Here is an 18,883-nt window from a genome sequence, read left to right as displayed (position 1 = left end):
GTTTTGCACTGTAGACTAAAAGAATGACATATAAAAACCATTCATTCAACAATCGGACTACACTGGTCATGCTGTAGGAGTCAGTTCTTTGAATATACAATGTATTACAAACAGCGCGACCTGATTCCCCAACAAATAACTCTTATGAGTTGGTTTGTTTGAATCTACAGCACGAAACAAAGCATGACCCAGTGTGGTCCATTTTGGCAGCTTAGTTTAAGTAAATTGTCTTGGTGGACTGGTGAGGAAGCCTTGTATTGTGAACGAATAATATTTTTTTTTTCCATGATATGTCCCCTTCAAAAGTAGCTTTTCACTTCTCTAAAGAGTTGAGTTTTAACATCCTCTGTGAAACCTAAACATAGGACCACTTGAACATATGTTTCCATATCCTCTGCAAGATATGAATATTTATGACTTTGTGATGAATGGCTATAAAACAGCACATCTGTTTAATTTATCATAACATATGAGTATGTATCTACCGACATAAGTGGCCTTAATGTGCCTTATGCCTTTATGACTTCTAATCTATAAATCTAAAAGTTTAAGCATAATTTATGTATTCAAAACTATCTAAAGTTTTCATGGAACAAATTTATATGTACTTATTGCATAACATGTCAGAGTCCAATTAAGTGCAATCTACATCATGTTGAGAGATACAGTATGTAACAAAATGAACCTACTGCAAGAAAAGAAGCAAAATATCTCATGGCTTACTAAATCTGGAAATGTATCTCATACTTAAAAACAAAACAATAATAATAATAATATCAGTATATAACAAACAATTATTTAATGTTGGGCTCTTGCTTTAAAAGTATGCTGACATTTAAGAACACATGGCACAGAGTTTGGACTTGTGGTGTTTCATAAAAGCAGTGTGGACAGAGATGTCTTCCAGAGAATGGTCAGAGTTACTTAGACAGATTTTATGGCAGCCAGAAAGAGCACCACTTATGTAGGATCAGCTAAAACATAGGCACCAGGATCATGGAAAGAATCATAAAGGAAATTATACGTGCAAATGTTCTCCCTTTATTTACATTTAAATGCTGTTTCGGCTAAAGCAGGTATTTAAATTGTGTGCAGTATGATATAAATATGATATGTAATATGGTATAAAAATAATATTAATGTTTAGATTATATTTTATCTTGTGTTTATGCCGCCCATATTAGAAACTCAGCATATTATAATGATTTCTGAAGGATCATGTGACACTGAAGACTGCAGTAATGATGCTGAAAATTCAGCTTTGATCACAAATTGCATTTTACAATATATTCAAATAGAAAACTGTTCTTTTAAATTGTAAAAATAGTTCAAAATATCAATGTTGTTTCTGTATTTTGGATCAAATAAATGCAGTCTTGGTGAGCAGAAAAGACTTCTTTTAAATGGTAGTGTAGGTCTAAAATTAAGTCTTTATTTAAAGAAAAAGTATAGTCAGATTACTTCTTTTAACTTTAAACTTGATTTTGATCATTAAGTCATTACAATCAATATTCATGATAGTTCACGCCTCCTCGCATATGACCTTTCTAACACTAAAAGTGTCTTACAAAAGTTCAATTACTATATTGGTTTGTATGAATGAGTGATCAGGATGTATTTCACATCATTTTGTAGCAAAAACTCTAGGCTACAAGATCCAGTTCTCAAAAGGCTTGTGGACAAATGTTTAGTATGTGTTATATGGCCTTATTTCAATGACTTAAACATTTTTGTTTTTTCAAAAACCATGCATAAACGTTATTTTCTCAAAAATACAAACATGTACACACATGTTGCTCAGATATTATTTTAGCCCAGTTTGTGTTGAATACAGTGTTATCAGACCTTAGCCATTAATGTGTTTTTAAGCAACTGAAAAAGCACAAATGTCAAGGCATGTCAAAACTTCTCCAGGGCCCAAAACACCCTCAGACCTAAAAAAATTACAAATAAAATCAGTGTATTTCTGACTGAGGGTCAGAATATGGGTGGAAAATGATCATGTTTTACAAATATACAACTTTTTTTTTTCTGCAATAAACTTAAGTAATATTAAAAGTGAGCCTTATCGTATTAAAATAATAAAAAAAAGGCATGCCATGATCCCTTTAAAAACTAGACGCTTGGTCATTTCTAACCCACATATGCGTTCTAAGTTTAAAATAAATGAGGGATGAGTCTAAATTATTATCATATCATATCACTTCTGAAGATATGGATTTAACCACTGGAGTCGTATGAATAACGTTTATGCTGCCTTTATGTGCTTTTTGAGCTTAAAAGTTCTGGCCACCATTCACTTCCATTGTAGGGTACTACAGAGCTGAGATATTATTTTAAAAATCTTCATTTGTGTTCTGAAGAAGAAAAAATCGTACACATTTTGGATGGCATGAGGGTGAGTAAATGAGAATTTTCATGTTTGGGTGAACTGTCCCTTTAAGAGTTGAACATTCTTATAAATCTGTCAAACGGTCTTAAAAGTGTATCCTAAAAATCTGGCTCCAGTTGTGCTTTCACAAATCCAATTGGCTGCATTCTCACTTGATTTCAAACGGTTCAGTTTTTTCTATACCCTCAAAACAGATCTTCCCTTCAGTCAAAAGCTCAGTCAGAGCTTCCTCTTGTGTGAGTGCCCAAAGGTCTATGATGTGAAAAGATGGATGTGTGTGGGGCAAATTGATCTTGATACCAGACATGGAAACACACCCTTTCTAGCTCATCTATCCTCCTCTCCAGGGCTATAGGCACGTTGCCTTCCCTTCCATGTCGATGACGAAGTCTGTTTCCTCCTCCGTCCTCATCACTGCACACACAAACACAAAAACACACTTTTGAAATATGCACAAACATTGCTAAAACCAAATGCACTTATTCAACATATTAACTATAAAAATGATGTCTAAATAAATACATATAATTTTTTTTTTTAACGTGAAGTACACAACCAACTAAAAGGGGTCATAGTTATAAACATTCAAAGAGCAGTGAGGAATAGTGCACCCAGTTCAGTATGCACTCGAACAGTACAATACCTCTAATGGAGGGCCTTAAAAGCATTAAAAAACAACAACAAAAACGAGTGTGCACCTTTTCACTCAACATTCTGCTTACAAAAGATGCTGTCTTTTCACACATTTCTTTCTCTTCAAATGAGACTTCCACCTTTCTAACATATCAGCTTAGAAATGTGTAATTTATTTTGCAGTAGCAGAAATAGAAAACTGAAGAACAAAATTATTAGAGTATGAAAAGCCTTTTATGTCATTGGAGTAATACGCTTTCATTAGCGAGGAGAAAAAACCTGCTTATACCAGGACTATGCCTTAGGACACTGCTGTGCAGCTAGTCGAAGAAAAAAATAAGACTATCTGTCTTTTTTTCCCATTAGTTTTCACTCTCTTCATATCTTTCTCTTCCTCTGCACCTTCTAGGCCCAGACACTCCAGGAAAATTCATGTGGAACTTTTTTCAACCAGCTTTATTTCAGTAATTACAGACATGGTAGGACTTGGAGGGTTCATTTATAATATTTTACTCTTTCAGTTGGTAACCCTCTCTGGGAATCAAATTATTGGGCCTTGGTTTCACTTCAATGTGTAGATGTGAGCAAGAGATGCATGTACATTCCACAAAAAAGGAAGAAAAAAACAACTGGCATGGAATCAGAGTTAAAAAAAAATTAAACTACCTGCCCAAAGTCAAGGATTAGCCATTTTATTAACTGGCTGCGATGGAGATTGTAGGTCATATCACACTTTAAGCTCAGAAAGGCCTGGGCCCATTGAGAAAAAAAAAAACTATTAAAATATAAGTAACTACATTCTAGACAAACACAAAATAGGTAACATTTTAAAGCTTAGAAGCTGTACTTTACAATGCATGTAGATATTATGACCAAAACTGAACAAGAGCTTTGAAACTTTCAGGCAAATCAGAAGTGTTCCATTTTGATAATTTAGTAATAATTTTGCACTGCACATATTATTGTAATCAGTAAAAACATCAAACTGTTCAAATAGCCATGTCATGTAATTGGAAAGCTCTCAGAGTAGAATATGACCAGCCTATTTGTTTTACTCATATGTAGTGAGTAATAGCTAAGTTACATGTTACATGTAAACAGGTGTCGTTTATAAGCCACATTTTCACTTACAATTCCATGAAAAATAAACAGAACATACAATATCACACACCATTACTTAAAGGAGGGGATTCCCATCAAAATGAACAAACACCCAACGGAACGGGATATATAGATCATTAGATAATCCACACGAAGGACAATGTGCACATTATGTGCAATCTGGCTAAAAATATGTTAGCTTTCCTGGATCAGATGACTTCATCGGAAATAATGCAGTACATTGTCCAGCATCATGTAATGCTAAACCAATCGTATTAGGATTCAGATCACTGCAACTAGAGGTGGAAGTCATCCAAATACGGGCTGAGAGGATTGTTCACTCTAATTACATATGGCCACCAGGAGACGGCGCCAAGTTTCAATGATGGCTCAAATGACCCAGAATGGAACTAAATAAGATCTCTTTGCTCAGGTCTGCATGCTTTGGAGAGAGAGCATACATTATGCATTGTTATATATGCATGTGTAATTAGTTCATGACACAAGGGATATTTTGGACACATGGATACATTATTTTTGTAATGCTATAACTATTGATTGCTTTATCATTTCAACACAAAATTTTAAGCATGATTGGGGAAAAACAAAAGCAGTTTTTCTGAGCTACCTTTTATACGCCCTGAGATATATAATGTAAAATCAGAACAATAAGAGAGAAAAAATATAATATATAAAATATATTATTATTATTTTATTTTTTTACGTTTTCTTTAAAATGATACCAAAGAATTGACCCTCTTTGGTTATTTTATAGAGTTATAGGCCTTTAATTTTGGGCATGCCGCTGAAACACGAAATCTTTAAAAACACCTTCAGAGCTTAAAGGGTTAAAGATTAATGTATTCAAAAATAAATGTGGCATCACATTGCTTGATTGTGAAACTTTTTACATACCATGGCTTAGTACTGCAGAAATTAATTTGTGTACTTTGTCTTTGAAATATAAAGAGTGATCTGCAAAAATGTATTCTGGATGGTTGTCAGGGGGAAAGAGATACCTAATGGGACAATTCAATAATATTTATCAGGAAAGTGCTTCCTGATTGTTTGGAGAAACTATAACCTAAACCTACCTCTAAACCTAACTAATCAGCAAGCGCTTTACTCATAAATATAAATGGGTCTTCCCCTGCCATCCTACCTTTTGGAAATGATCAGTGAATGTACAGTTCAGTGTCTGTACAGTCAAACGACAGCCAAAGTATACTTCATATAACTGTGCACACATACACAGGCAGTTAGTGCACGCACGCTAGGACTGCTATGAAACATCAGACTTTCTCTTCAGGAATTTAGACCAATAAAGATGTCTTTATATTCCTTCAGATTCAAATTTTACAAATGCAGGTATATCTTGACCTCCTCACACACACACTCTAGAATTACACATCCAAGGTTGCTGTTTTTACCTTCATCTCCTGATTTTTAGTGCCGATTACATTGTCTTCTAGCAAATCTTTGTGACAGCAATGGCTCAAAATGTAAGTGTTGCCACCTCGTGAACCCACTAATAAGTTCAAATGATCGCCACCCACGATCAGTGCTTGCGCACTCTGCTGATGACGAGATTTACATCACACGTCCTGTACAAGGACACTCAGCGTTCATGTCTGACCAAAGTATACTTTGGGCTTTACTAGCCAAGGTCAAAAGAGCCAAACCCCACAATTCTATAATATTGTGGTCCCTAATTTGAGCTAGTTCTCTCCATCAGAGTGTATTGGATTTTCTTTTCTCGTTTCAGTGTCTGCCAGGGGTCAATCGCAAGTCAGATCACTTAGAAAAATAATAGAACACCTCTCCAGTAGCAGTGTGGGATGGGTTACGCACTCAAGTTTAACATTTAAAGGTTTGTTCCCACCCCTAACCTGAAGTTTGAGCTATATAAAGTAATGGTTGCCTAAAACACGCCACTAATTAGAAGTCAATCAAAAGTCATTGATTGGCTAATCTGCATTTCTTATGCACTTCTTAAGAGAATCAAGTCATTATCAAGCATGTTCTTAAATCAACAGCAGTTGTGGGTACCCTGAAGTTAAAATTGGACAAAGCCTGTAAAAACGCTTACATTTCAGCTTGCAAAAGAAAAAAATGGCTGTGAAATTAGCTGTTAAAGTGACAAAAGCAACAGTGGCCCTAAGAAATATCCTATTCTATGTAGAAACCAGCTTGAATTAACCCATCACTCTCCTCTAAAAACCCTCATTTCACAGAAAGGCAGAAAGGGGCTTTGGCCCCCATAACATTAACATCCTTAAAGGTCTTTAAGACTCTTTCAGGCAAAGAAAACCCATTTGCTAGCTCAAATATTCAGTGCAGTTATTCCAAGAATGCCTCTGTTTTGACTGACAGCCATTCTAATCCTCCTGCTAATGAGAAGGTATGGTGAAGTGCTTGATCTAATGAGAATATTCAGGTCATGCAAACAGAAAAGAACTGATGTGCAACCAAATGTATTGCAAAGGTAAGCATCACTATTATTATTGCTTATACTTCTGGTATGAGGTGTGCTATTACTTTTCTAAGCCATCTGATTTATGATTTTCACCAGGCGGAAAATAAAATGGGCAAATAAATCCTATAGACTTACATTGAAATAGGCACCATATCAAGGGAGCAGAAAATCTCAGAGACTTTGAGGTGGACTCTTTTGAGCTGTAATCAAAATCTAACCCACTCAAAATGCTCTGGGAACCACCCACAACACCTTAGCATCATGGTTATGCACAGGTAAGCACCACTCACATTTTCTTCAGTTTCAAAAATGCATATGGTCATCTTTCAAAGACACAGCTGTTTTGTACAAGACTGAAGTAACAGAAATTACGAATACGATGTTCTGAATCTTCAAGGAAAATATATTTTGATGCATCCAGATACAGTGTGTTATATTTTTCTTTGGCTCTATCAGTGTAATGTTGTTTGAATCTGATTGGCTTAGAAAATGGACCAGATGTCAAATCTGAATGTTCATGTTCTCAAAATGTAACAGCCACTCTGTAGCATTAGTCCCCTGTGGAGAGGAAACAGGAGGCGGCAGAGGTAATGATCTGCTCCTGGAAACTCAGCGGTAGGGTGAGCGAGCAAGAGAGCACGAGTGAGAGAGCTAGTGAAAGTCATCAATACAAATATGTTGGACATACAATTTGTATGCACCGACCTACAAAGGAAAAATAAAATAACTATGTTAACATTGAGACCAATTTCCCTGCTAAATGTGGACTGTAAAATAGTCTAAAGGTATTGTTCCTGAATCCAAGCAGAGTTGAGTCAAACCCATCTGTCACAGGACAGATCATCATCTGAGAGAACCAATTTAGGTCAAAACTGAGTTTTGGCAAAATGTTTTTTGCTTTTGCATGGCAGATCTCATTCATTCTGAAACCACTGAAATATTTGTACCAAGGCTGAGCAGTATGACTATCAACTGTGAGATGGTGCAAAGGTGTTAACAAAACAGGTATTTTGCTATATCGTTTATACAGTGTTTGGTTTATCAGCTATACATTTGCAAGATTTGCAGGAAGTTATTTACATATAAGAGTGACAAGAAACATGGAATAATGTAATAGAGTTATTGTTAGGCAGAATTTAACTGGTAAGGATTTGACAACTGCTTTGCCTTTGAATGTGGCACATCCAGTAAGAAATTAAGACTTGATTACACCACGACTTTTAAAATCTGAACTGGTTATAAAAAATATAGATATCAAACACTTACCCAATTTGTAAATGGCTACAGATAAAATGGCATCACACACTAAACTACTGATAATAACACACTTCTTGTCTGTCAAGTCAATCCAAACTGATTACAAACTCGCACAGAAAAACACCCCCTGTTCTAGAAGGTGGATGACAGATGTAAACAAACATAGACATGGGAACTGGCTGCTGTTGCTATTACTCTGTGTTCAGAGTTGTGAAATAAATTCGGTGTGGTCTTGGTTGAGAAGACATGTCCAGTATGGCTTCTATAAATGACAACGCAAGTTGGAGGTGAATGACATTAAGTTAAACTTTTTTGCCTTTTCCATTTCTCGAGTTTCATAGCCAGAGATATAAAATAATAATTCAATGATTCAAATAATATTTTGTTAGCAATGAACAAATTAAACACCACAGTAAACCATGTTCCACCTCTCTTTGGTGTTTCTGAAACATTACATACAGCAATGGGGCAGTTTTTTATGAGATTGTTAGCTGTTGCTCTGACATTGTGACAGTTGGAAACATTTAAGAAAAATACTCAAAATTGGGGCAGGAAGCAAAATCCTTTACAGTATGTGACGTGAGAAGTGACAGTCACCAATTTAGAGTAAATACAGGAAGACAAACACTAAGTGTTTGTTTTAGGTTAAGGATACGAGGGAAAGAAAGTCCAATTAGGTCTCAAAGTTTTCATTGAACTTTTCTTTCAAATTTGTCTGCTCAGCTTGATACAAACCGTCCACTTGTATAATTTAACTGGGAACAAATTCAGGCCTGACTTTACTGCCAACTAAGAGAATGAAAGCTCTTCTGGCACTGTTACAATGGCTCTGAAAATGAGTCCAGTTAAGCTATGCTGTCATTTCACAGGCTTTAAATCCCTTTCTTCTGACAAGAGTCTTCTTTTTTCTTAGCAGTTTTGCTTAAGCAAATGTTCAAGCTATTTAAGAGAAGCCACGAGATGAGTGCATGGTCCAGAGCTGTGGTTAATGACTAAAATTGAGGCTTTAATCTCTCCAATCGGCCTGTGTGCAAAGTCCCCGCAAGGCTGGAAACATAATTTCTTACCTGCGGATAGATATGTGCAGTGTGGGGTGGTAACTGAAAGTAGCAATAATCAAAAAAGTACTAATCATACTACAGTGGCAAGAAAAAGTATGTGAACCTTTTGGAATTACCTGCATGTACTGTAGTTATAAATTATATTAAAATCTGGTTTGATCTTCATCTAAGTTACAATAATGAACAAACACAATCTGTTTTAACTAATAACACACAAATTACTGTATTGTTCTAGAAAATATTGAATACATCATTCAAACAATCACAGAGTAGGTTGGAAAAAGTATGTGAACCCTTAGGCTAATGATGTCAACAAAAGCTAATTAGAGTCAGGACTGGGCAAATCTGGCATCCAATTTATGAAACATTATTGGAAGTGTAGGTTAGAGCTACTTTGAATTATAAAAAGCACTCAAACATTTTTAATTCACTATTACAAGAAGTATCTGCTGATGTTGACCATGCCTCGCAAAAAGAGAATCTTTTCTTTGATCTCAGAAGATCTACAATCAAGAATTGTTGCTTTGCATGAAGCTGGAAAGGGATACAAATTTATATCGAAGAGCTTAGATATTACTCATCTGTCCACAGTTAGACAAATTGTCTATAAATGGAGACAATTTAGTACTGTAGCTACTCTCCCTAGAAGTGGCCATCCAGCCAAGATGACTCAAAGGGCAGACTGTAGAATGCTCAATGAGGTCAAAAATGAACCCTAGAGTGACAGCTAAAGACTTGAAGGAATCATTGGAATTGGTTAAAATCTCTGAGATTTCATGAGAAGGACGTTGCTGCTTTCCAACAAAAACGTCGCTGCATGCCTGAAGTTTGCCAAGAAAAAAAACTCAATCCAACTTTTGGAGTGGCCGAGTCAGAGCACAGACCTTAACCCAATAGAGATGCTGTAGAATGACCTCAAGAGAGCCGTTCACACCAGACATCCTAAGAATATGGCTGAGCTGAAGCATTTCTTTATGAAAGAATGGTCCAAAATGTATTCTGAACACTGTGCACGTCTAATCCACAGCAACAGGTAACGCTTGGTTTTATGGGCCAGTTATTAACCCTTTCACACATACCTTCAAACCAGTGTGATTACACTAGGCTTGGCTCAGATGCATACGATCAAACCGATGTGATCTGCATTCCAGCAGCTGTTTATCAGCAAAAGAGGGACTGAAGCGGTTGTCATAACCAGCTGCTCAAATAGTCATATCAACATCACAATATCTTTATTTTGGCATGTTACAAAGATTCAAACAATCACTAAATAAAAGTTTAAAGCGGTTAAATCGGAGCGCACCGTTTTGATGCAGCGATGCGGCCATGTTTCTGACGTCAAACCAAGAATATGCAAACTAGTCAATCCACTTGACCCTTCTCCCATTCCATTGGTCACTCAGTTAAACTACTTCTGGTGCTGGGAAAATGGAAAGGCTAGGCTTTAAGAACCTTCTATGCTTCTATCATGGACTCAGAATCCCATGTTTCATTGCATGGATGTGTCCAATAAAGACATAAAATATTATAATTGTTTGTATGTTGTTAGCTTAAGCACATTGTGTTTGTCTATACTTGTGACTTTGATGAAGATGAGATCACATTTTAAGACCAATTAATTCAGAATTTAAAAGGGTTCACATACTTTTTTGCCACTGTATCTTATGTAACAACATTATGTAGTGTGAAAGGGGCCGTTCAAACAAAAAAAGTGTTTTTGCATCCATTTGTGCTATTTTGTTTTATGTTTTCTATGTAAACACGAGTTAGATGGACATTTTTGACCATTGCGCAGCATCTTGCAGTTTTGTTTACAGCATCACATACAGAAGTCCTAAGTTTTTAAGATGTGTCAAGTTAATAGAAATTCAACTTTTAAAAATGTGTCTCAAGACACCTGCATTGTTTCATTCATTGCGCTGTCTAGCTTTTCTTAAAACAAGAATCTGTTTAGTCTGGACTGCCCAGTTGATTCAAATTGGTGTTATAGTAACAAGCTATTAATTCGAAAAATTACATTACATAATTTTTTTGTCACATTATATTTAATTCACAGCCTTGCAATCAGTTCATTCTAAATTAAAAGAAAATGTCACCCATTTCTTTGAATCATCACTCAGTTGTGTTCCTCGAACTCCTTGTGTACCATCATTCATCCTTGTATTTAAAGCTAAATAAATCTTTAGATAAATATTACTGTTTAGCATCATTAGTGTGCAATTATGTGTATTAATGTATTAAGTTTGATATGGTCACCCTAATAGATAGCCTTGTGGTGTCAGATAAACACTGCTCTTTCTAACAAAATCATAAATTTATAAAGCTTCAATGTTTTGTTAGCAGCTTGTAGTTCAGTAGCGGACTACTTTTTAAAAGGGAAGCTTAAATGTAGTTTAACTACTATAATGTATGAGTAAGCTAGTTTTAAAATAGCTTCCCCGATACTGAATATGACACGTTTACACTCACCTTTTATGAGACCTTGATCTCGGAGAGTCCTGAAAAAAAAAAAAAGCACAAATAATGAGAACACACCACAGGCAATAAATAGACAGATGCTAAAAAAAACAAAACACACACAGCTTCTTTTCTATTGCTCTTTGAAAAGCATGACTCACTCCATTCATGGGCCCCTTCCTAAAGTAGAAAAGAACCCCCCCCAAAACCAATAAATCCAGGTATCTGCTGGACAGCTCAGAGCCATAATGTAGTGTTTACTCCAAAGAAACTAATCAAAACCAGGTCCTATCAATGTGATAGCCTACTGATTATGGTTATCATTCTCAGATGTGCATTAAAGGGCTGAGAGATATCGAACTCTATAATACCAAAACTTTACTTTTTCAGTTATTTTAAAGTTCTATCTCAGTGTTACAAAACGTAAAAATGAAAGTCATTTTGATCAGCAAATATTTTGGCTCATTTGATTATGCTTTCATGCATCAATAACAGTTTAGCATTGTCAGCTGTTTAGATCAGCGTAATTTGACAAAACCTGAGGTTAACATGCTTTACTCAAGGGCTCAATGAAGATTCAGCAGGTTTGTGTAGGACATGGGTAAATCGATTGCAGAAATCCTTAAACATTAACCTTAAACCAGGGTCCTTTATCTTTAATCAGAGATGAAAACACAAGAGCAAAGACATACAACAGAAAGTGGTCTTGGTTTGAGAGAGAGAGAGAGAGAGAGAGAGAGAGAGAGAGAGAGAGAGAGAATACATTCATTGTATTCAGACCAGTTTCAGTTCTCATAAATTGCCCATTGCTTAAAACAGATTCCATTGGTGTTTACGGATCTGACAGGCTTTGTGATTTTGACAGCCAATTTAAAAGGAAAGATCTCAGAACGCAGGTGTAATAAAAGTCCAGCAGAGGCCTGATTTAGCATTCCAGAGCTGTGCTCATGTGCCCTAAATCTTTTCTGCTTTATACGATAAACATTAAAATCCTGCCAGAGACAAGTGGCCAGGCCAGTCCCCATTCACATTATCCACACTGGCCTCATACGACTTATCACAAATGCTGAAAAGCCTTGAGCTTACAGCGCAGATAAATAAACAACCAAAAAACAAACAAATAGAGAATTTTTATCAATATCTGCAGCATTTGTTTTTAAATGCAAATGGGTTTAATTGCACGATGGAAATTCTGGTCTTCTCCATAACGATTCTAACAGGCACCTTTGTCAGGTGAAAATTACACTGCCACTATCACACGGTTCTTATTGGTGGGGTCAGCTCTTTGACGCATGGGAAATACCTCCCAGCTCATCTAATGTCTTCACAAAAGAAGTGCTAATTAAAAATGCAAATGAGCATGAACGCTATGAGGCTATGAATTAAAACCATACTGTCACTAAAACTGTTCTAAAACCTAGTGAGCTGCCGACAGACATGTTGAAAGTTATATTCGATAAGTCAATGTGAAAGTGCATAAGATACCTTGACATCATTGCATCATAGGCATGTTTGACCACTCCTGCCACTGCTCTACTGGTCCTCAAAAAATGCTGCTTTGAAACAGCATTTGTGTGACAATTAGTGGTTACTTCTGATGTGAACGTTCAAAAGTGCCTAAGATGGCCAAATATTCTGTCTAATTAGGCAGCACACTAGGTTCTGAGACACAATGGCCTTTGTGTGAGAGCATGGAGTTAATTCAGAGCCTTTTTGGGAATTGATTCAAATGCTTCTTTGATGCCCAAAAAATGCTGTCACGGCAGGCATCTCACTAGTTTGAGAGACAGAGTGGCCTTTGAGTGACAACGTGACGCTAATTCTGAGAGGTTTCTGCATCGATTCGAAAATTTGGCCGTTCCTATGATGCCCCAAAATGCTGTAGTTATGCAGTGCACTAGGTTAAAGACATAGTGGCCTTCGTATAACAATATGGAGACAATTCCAAGATGTTTTGGCATCGATTCAAACATTTGAACGCACTTACGAACCGCAAAAATGTTGTCTAGGTAGGCAGTTCACTATGTTGTGACAGTGGCCTTCGTGTGACAATATGCAGTTAATTCAGAGATGTTTTGCCACTGGTTCGAACAATTCACCATTCTTATGATGCTCAAAAATTCTGTCCCAGTAGACAGGTCCCTAGGTTTTGAGAGACAGCCTTTGTGTGACTTTAAAGAGGCAATCTGAGACTTTTTGGACATTGATTCAAACCTTTAAGTGTGCATACGATGGCCAAAATATGCCATCTATGTAGACAGCTCAATAGGTTTTGAGGTACAGTGGTCTTTTTTTACTTAATTCTAATCCATTTAAGGCATTGATTTAAACATTTTAGTGTGTCTATGATGTGTAACAATATGAAGTTCATTCTGAGATGTTTGACATTGATTTAAACTTTCAATAATTTTTTATGCTGAAAAATGCTGTCTAAGGAGGCAGCTCACTGGGTTTGAAACACAATGGCCTTTGTGTTTCAAAACCTTTATGTTTTGGCATCGATTCAAACACTTGAATGCACCTATGATGCTCAAAAATGCTGGTCTAGGTAGGCAGCTGACTAGGTTTTGAGACACAGCCTTTGAGTGACAATATGCAGTTAATTCTGAGATTTCTGGCATCGATTTGAACTTTCAACCACTTTCTTTTATGCTTACAAATTATCTTCAACAGTGGATCAATAGTGATCATACATTTCCGGTATGGCCCAATGATTGTGAACCGCTCTGCAACAGCCGAAAACACTCACAAGCCCCCATGTACCTGGAGAAAATAGTGCCACAATTTCACAGTAAAGGACGCAGTGCATGCATTTATTTAATGAAATCGTATTCTTTTGAAGATCGATAACCACATTAGGTCATCTCACGATTCCTGTCTTTCCTCTCCCAAATTTAAGACCTCTTTAATTGCTAGTTATGACTTTAAACTGAATTGCTAAACTGAATTTAAAGACATTTTAAGACTTTTTAAGGATCCACAGGAACCCTGTCTAGGTAAGCATTACCCTGTCTATTTTGGGACACAGATTTTGTATGACAATATGGATATAATATGAGCCTTTTTGGACATCGATTCAAACCTTCAAGTGTGCCTAGGATGGCTAAATATGCTGTCTAGGTAGGCAGCTTACTAGGTTTAAAGATACAGGGGCCTTTGTGTAACAATATGGAGTTAATTCAGGGATGTTTGGCATCAATTTGAACTTTCAACCACATTTTATGCTCAAAAACGTTTAAACATTCAAAATGTGGAAGAACTAGAAGATTTTTCCAAAGATGTACTGCTGCTCTGGCACCACACTGGACAGAGATGATCCTGTGGAATGTTCTGTACGGTTCTGCAAGTTCTGGCAGTATCAGTGTGTGTTTTTCTTTTATGGAAGAAGAGAAGAAAGGTAAAGCCCATCTTAAACAGAAGCAGATGGAAGCCTTGAGCTGATCAGGACTTTATTAGAGAGAGAAGCAGCAAAACAGCACACACAGAGCACCTACCTGAAGGGAAATCCCTGCATAAATATATCAAGGAAGGAACCACATTATAGCAACCATCAGGAGGTTAACTAAAGCAAACGGGCAAATTGGTTGCTTAGGAAGCCTGACTGGAGCATGCCATGGATTTGAATTTGTGACTCCAGGTGTGGTAGTCAGCGTCTTTACTTGCTGAGCTACTCAGGACCCCCCTGTCAGGCATTTTATTAATATTTTATAAAGTAAAAGAAATGCATGTGTACAGTAAATCTACCATCTCTCTAAACCATTTGACATCTGCCAAAGCGTGGACATAATATTCATGCATTTCACAATGTTTTTAATTTTACTACTAGTGTATATTAAAACTGGTAATTACTATAATTTCTAATATATTTATTTTTAATGTCAACATTTATTTGACACTATAAAAGTAACATTCAGTATAATAAATTATATATTTATTTTTAATATGATGTTTTTCAAAAGCTTTTAAAAAAAGAATTGTGCTACAAGCTTTTGTTGTGTTTTAAGGCTCTTTCAATATGAGAAATATCCTGCTGAATTCTGCAGAAAACTAAATAAAACCCGTGCTTATAGTATTTTGTTGCCCGTAAGAGCTCAAACATGAACTAGTATCAACTATAATTGTATGTACTGCCATACAACCATAAGAATGTTGTAAATATAAGACAAAAACCAAATGTCTGGTTTCATGTTATTATCCTGCTTTGTAATATGGCGTTAGGCAGCGTAAGTGACAGTTCGAATGCTTTCTTCCTGTCTCTTGATGTGATTATGGGTTTTTCTTTGGTCAACACTGCCTCTGTAAGGCAGAACAGTGACTGCACTCAAATCACCCTTTAGAAGGAAGACAATCCAGACATTACTGAGATAAACAAACACTCACATGCTCGCTCGCTCGCTCTCTCTTACCTGTATTGAGTGGGTTGCTCCGGAGTCAGATATCATTGCTTCATTCTGGACTGTGTTGTGCTGTGTAAGAGTTTCACCAATATTCATCCCCTTTTCCTCACCACCATCATCATCATCAAGCTCATCCAAGCTCTGCAGAGAAATTTCAGGCTAGATTAGATTTTTTTTTAATTATTATTCTTCAGATCTATACTAATACAGGTTCTATTGCAATGGCGATTAACATGGTTTGTGCAGACCAAAATGTGCTTTGGCCACTGAATTATTGGCCTAATAAATATGATAAATAATTAGAATGTCAATGTTTGATTATAATGTCATTTTCTTTCGTGGCCACTTGATGCCAATGTTAAATCTATTTCCTGAAGCAAATCCAGTTGAGAACACTTTTGAGCAGATCATCAAAGTGACACAGAGAGAAACAGGTTTTCTGGCCACATATAAACAAGTCTTTCCTGTATCATGAAGATCTGAGAGAACGAATGAAGGAGGAGCCCATTGCCAGGCTGGGGAGGGTAAAAAAGCCTTACAAGGCTAAACTTGAAATGTAACAACAGGCAGGCACACACACAAATGAAAAGTACAAAAGAGGTACTTAAATACACACACACACACCATATCCTTTTCACCCTCCCCTGGGATCAGTAAACACTCTTTATCAGCCCCGCTGCACCCTTAAAGAGGTCACTTCTGCTTCTCGCTGCCCGTCAGCCAAAATGAGACATTCCCCTGCCTAATGACAATCATTTATGTCAATTAAGACAGCTCATAAACTTAGGGGCAAATTATTGTCACAACAGTAAATGACAAAGATGGTTTCAAAGGAAGCCATTGTTGTGAAAATATGTAACTATATATACTCATAATAAAAGTGACCCATCATTTTCTCACCCTCACGCCATCCCAGATTCTTTCTTCTGCTGAACACAAACAAAGATTTCTACATGAGAGTGAAACATCTCTCAGCTATGTAGGTGCATACAATGCAAGTAAACTTTGAAGCTCTAAAAGCACATAAAAGGCAGCAGTGGTATAATCTATAATAATATCTTCAGAAGTGATATGTTAGGTGTGGGTGAAAAACAGATCAATATTTAAGTCATTTTTATCTATCAATCTCCACTTTCACTTTCACTTTTCACATTCGTCATGCATAGTGCCACATAATGGGCAGGGAGGAGAATTTATAGTAAAAATACACTTAAATATCTGTTATATCTGTTTCTCACTCACAGATATCATATCACTTCTGAAGACATTAATTACTTTTATGCTACTTTTATGTGCTTTTTGGAGCTTCAAAATGTTGGTACCCATTTACTTGCATTGTGAGGACTTCCAGAGCGGAGACATTCTTCTAAAAATCTTCGTTTGTGTTCAGCAGAAGAAAGTCATGCACAACTATGGTAAATGACGAGAGAATTTTCACTTTTAAGTGAACTGTTTCTTTAAGAAAACAGTAAAAGGCTAATAGACCTATTCATTTTTAATTGCAGCAGTTCCTTTCCATTTCTTGAAGATAATCTATTTATCTGTTCTGAGTCTGGCTCTGAAAGTTTTATGTGCAGTTAAAGAGGTCAATTTAAGAGGAAAAACATTGTGTAAAAAAGACTCACAAAATTACAAATTATTGGTATGAATCATTCTAAGGGGCGTTCAGACCAAAAGCATACTTTTGTTAAAAAATGCTAGACACAGTGCAAGTAATGGAACAGAACGCTGGTAATTCGAGACTTAAAAAGTTGAAGTTCATTTAAATTGACCTGGCATCTTAAAAGTTTGCCACTCCTGCACGAGAGGCTGTCCGTCCATCCAATGCAAACTTCAATAGAAAAGAAATTAGAAATGGTAGAGATGGATGTAAAAATGTGTTTGGCATGAACACGTACATACTCACTTACCGAATGGAGGTTTATGATGTGTAGTTAATGATAAACATTTCACATGGGTTTTTCTTTACAAACAAATTATTAAATGTTATTAATACAGAATTTTTAATAAATAAACCTCTTAGACATTCACACCTTTAACCCTCTTGTGTCTTTGCACAACGGAGAGGGGCTTCATTTAAAACAGCCCATCTGTGCTAATCCTCAGCTTTAGAAGGAATGCAAGTGTCGCTTCTAAAGTCCGTCTCGTTGTTGGAAAAAAAAAGAAAAGATACACAATCTATCATGTTAATACTCCTTTCCTGGCATGCTCAACATGCCTGCCTTAAAACTGTAGTCTATCCCCCCTCATCTCAACCTCCAGACTATGATGCTTCTCTGTCTTATGTAACATTTCTGGGTAGGAAAAGAGGCAAGCCCTATAATTATCCTAACAGTCAGAACACATGAAAGAGATGTACAAATATCATATGGTATATTCATTCAAACATTCATAAAAGATCTTGAATCTCACTCCACTTTCTACTTTTAATAAATTACATTTATACATTTTCTGAAGAAAATGTGAATGGTGCATACCTGTGCAAAACTCGCCACCACAATGCAATGTGGTGGGCAGGGGTTAAATTGGGCTGGAACTGTTATTAACATTGAAAAAAAAGAAAAAAAAAAAACGTGCCAAAAAATACATTAAAAAAGTTACAAGAAAAAACTAGATAAACATGACATTTCCCTGGAAGTTCTCAATTGATATATATATATATATATATTAATAGGAACATTTTAATTGAAAAAGACATTACAGTTCCAATAAAATTTCTATGAAGAATGTGTGTGTGTATACAGGTTTTGCTATACTTGTGAGTGCCACATTTGTTTTAAATGTCCTCTCAAGTATAGTAAAAGTGCTAGAGAACACGTTGTGAGGACATTTAAACTGGTCCTCACTAGTAAAAAAGGCTCATAAATCCCCTAAATTATGTATATCTTTAAATCTAATGAAGTGCACAGGTTTCTATGAGGGTTAGGTTTAGGGGTAGGATTAGGGATAGGGGATAACTATGTCTTAAGCCTGCTATAAAATCAATGAAAGTCTATGAGATGTTCTCACAAGTGTGTGTGTGTGTGTGTGTGTGTGTGTGTGTGTGTGTGTGTGTGTGTGTGTGTGTGTGTGTGTGTGTGTGTGTGTGTGTGTGTATTAAAATTTGGAG

General features: G+C 36.3%; 1 protein-coding gene across 2 annotated transcripts in view; it reads right to left on the bottom strand.

Annotated features, from left to right (window-relative positions):
• The window catches only part of LOC127637684 (PRKC apoptosis WT1 regulator protein-like), a 79,544-nt gene that overhangs the window by 8,739 nt on the left and 51,922 nt on the right, over positions 1-18,883 (bottom strand). For both annotated transcript variants that reach the window (XM_052118893.1, XM_052118894.1), the window contains exons 3-5: positions 15,784-15,915; positions 11,390-11,418; positions 2,710-2,806 (exon numbers count right to left, since the gene is read on the bottom strand). In XM_052118893.1, the coding sequence (XP_051974853.1) occupies positions 2,710-2,806; positions 11,390-11,418; positions 15,784-15,915 (258 nt within the window). The remainder of the gene's footprint in view (positions 1-2,709; positions 2,807-11,389; positions 11,419-15,783; positions 15,916-18,883) is intronic.

The sequence above is a fragment of the Xyrauchen texanus genome, chromosome 45, assembly GCF_025860055.1.
Source record: "Xyrauchen texanus isolate HMW12.3.18 chromosome 45, RBS_HiC_50CHRs, whole genome shotgun sequence".
Classification (NCBI taxonomy): domain Eukaryota; kingdom Metazoa; phylum Chordata; class Actinopteri; order Cypriniformes; family Catostomidae; genus Xyrauchen; species Xyrauchen texanus.
Note: the sequence above shows the minus strand (reverse complement) of the source record. Positions and strands in the feature narration are given on the sequence as shown.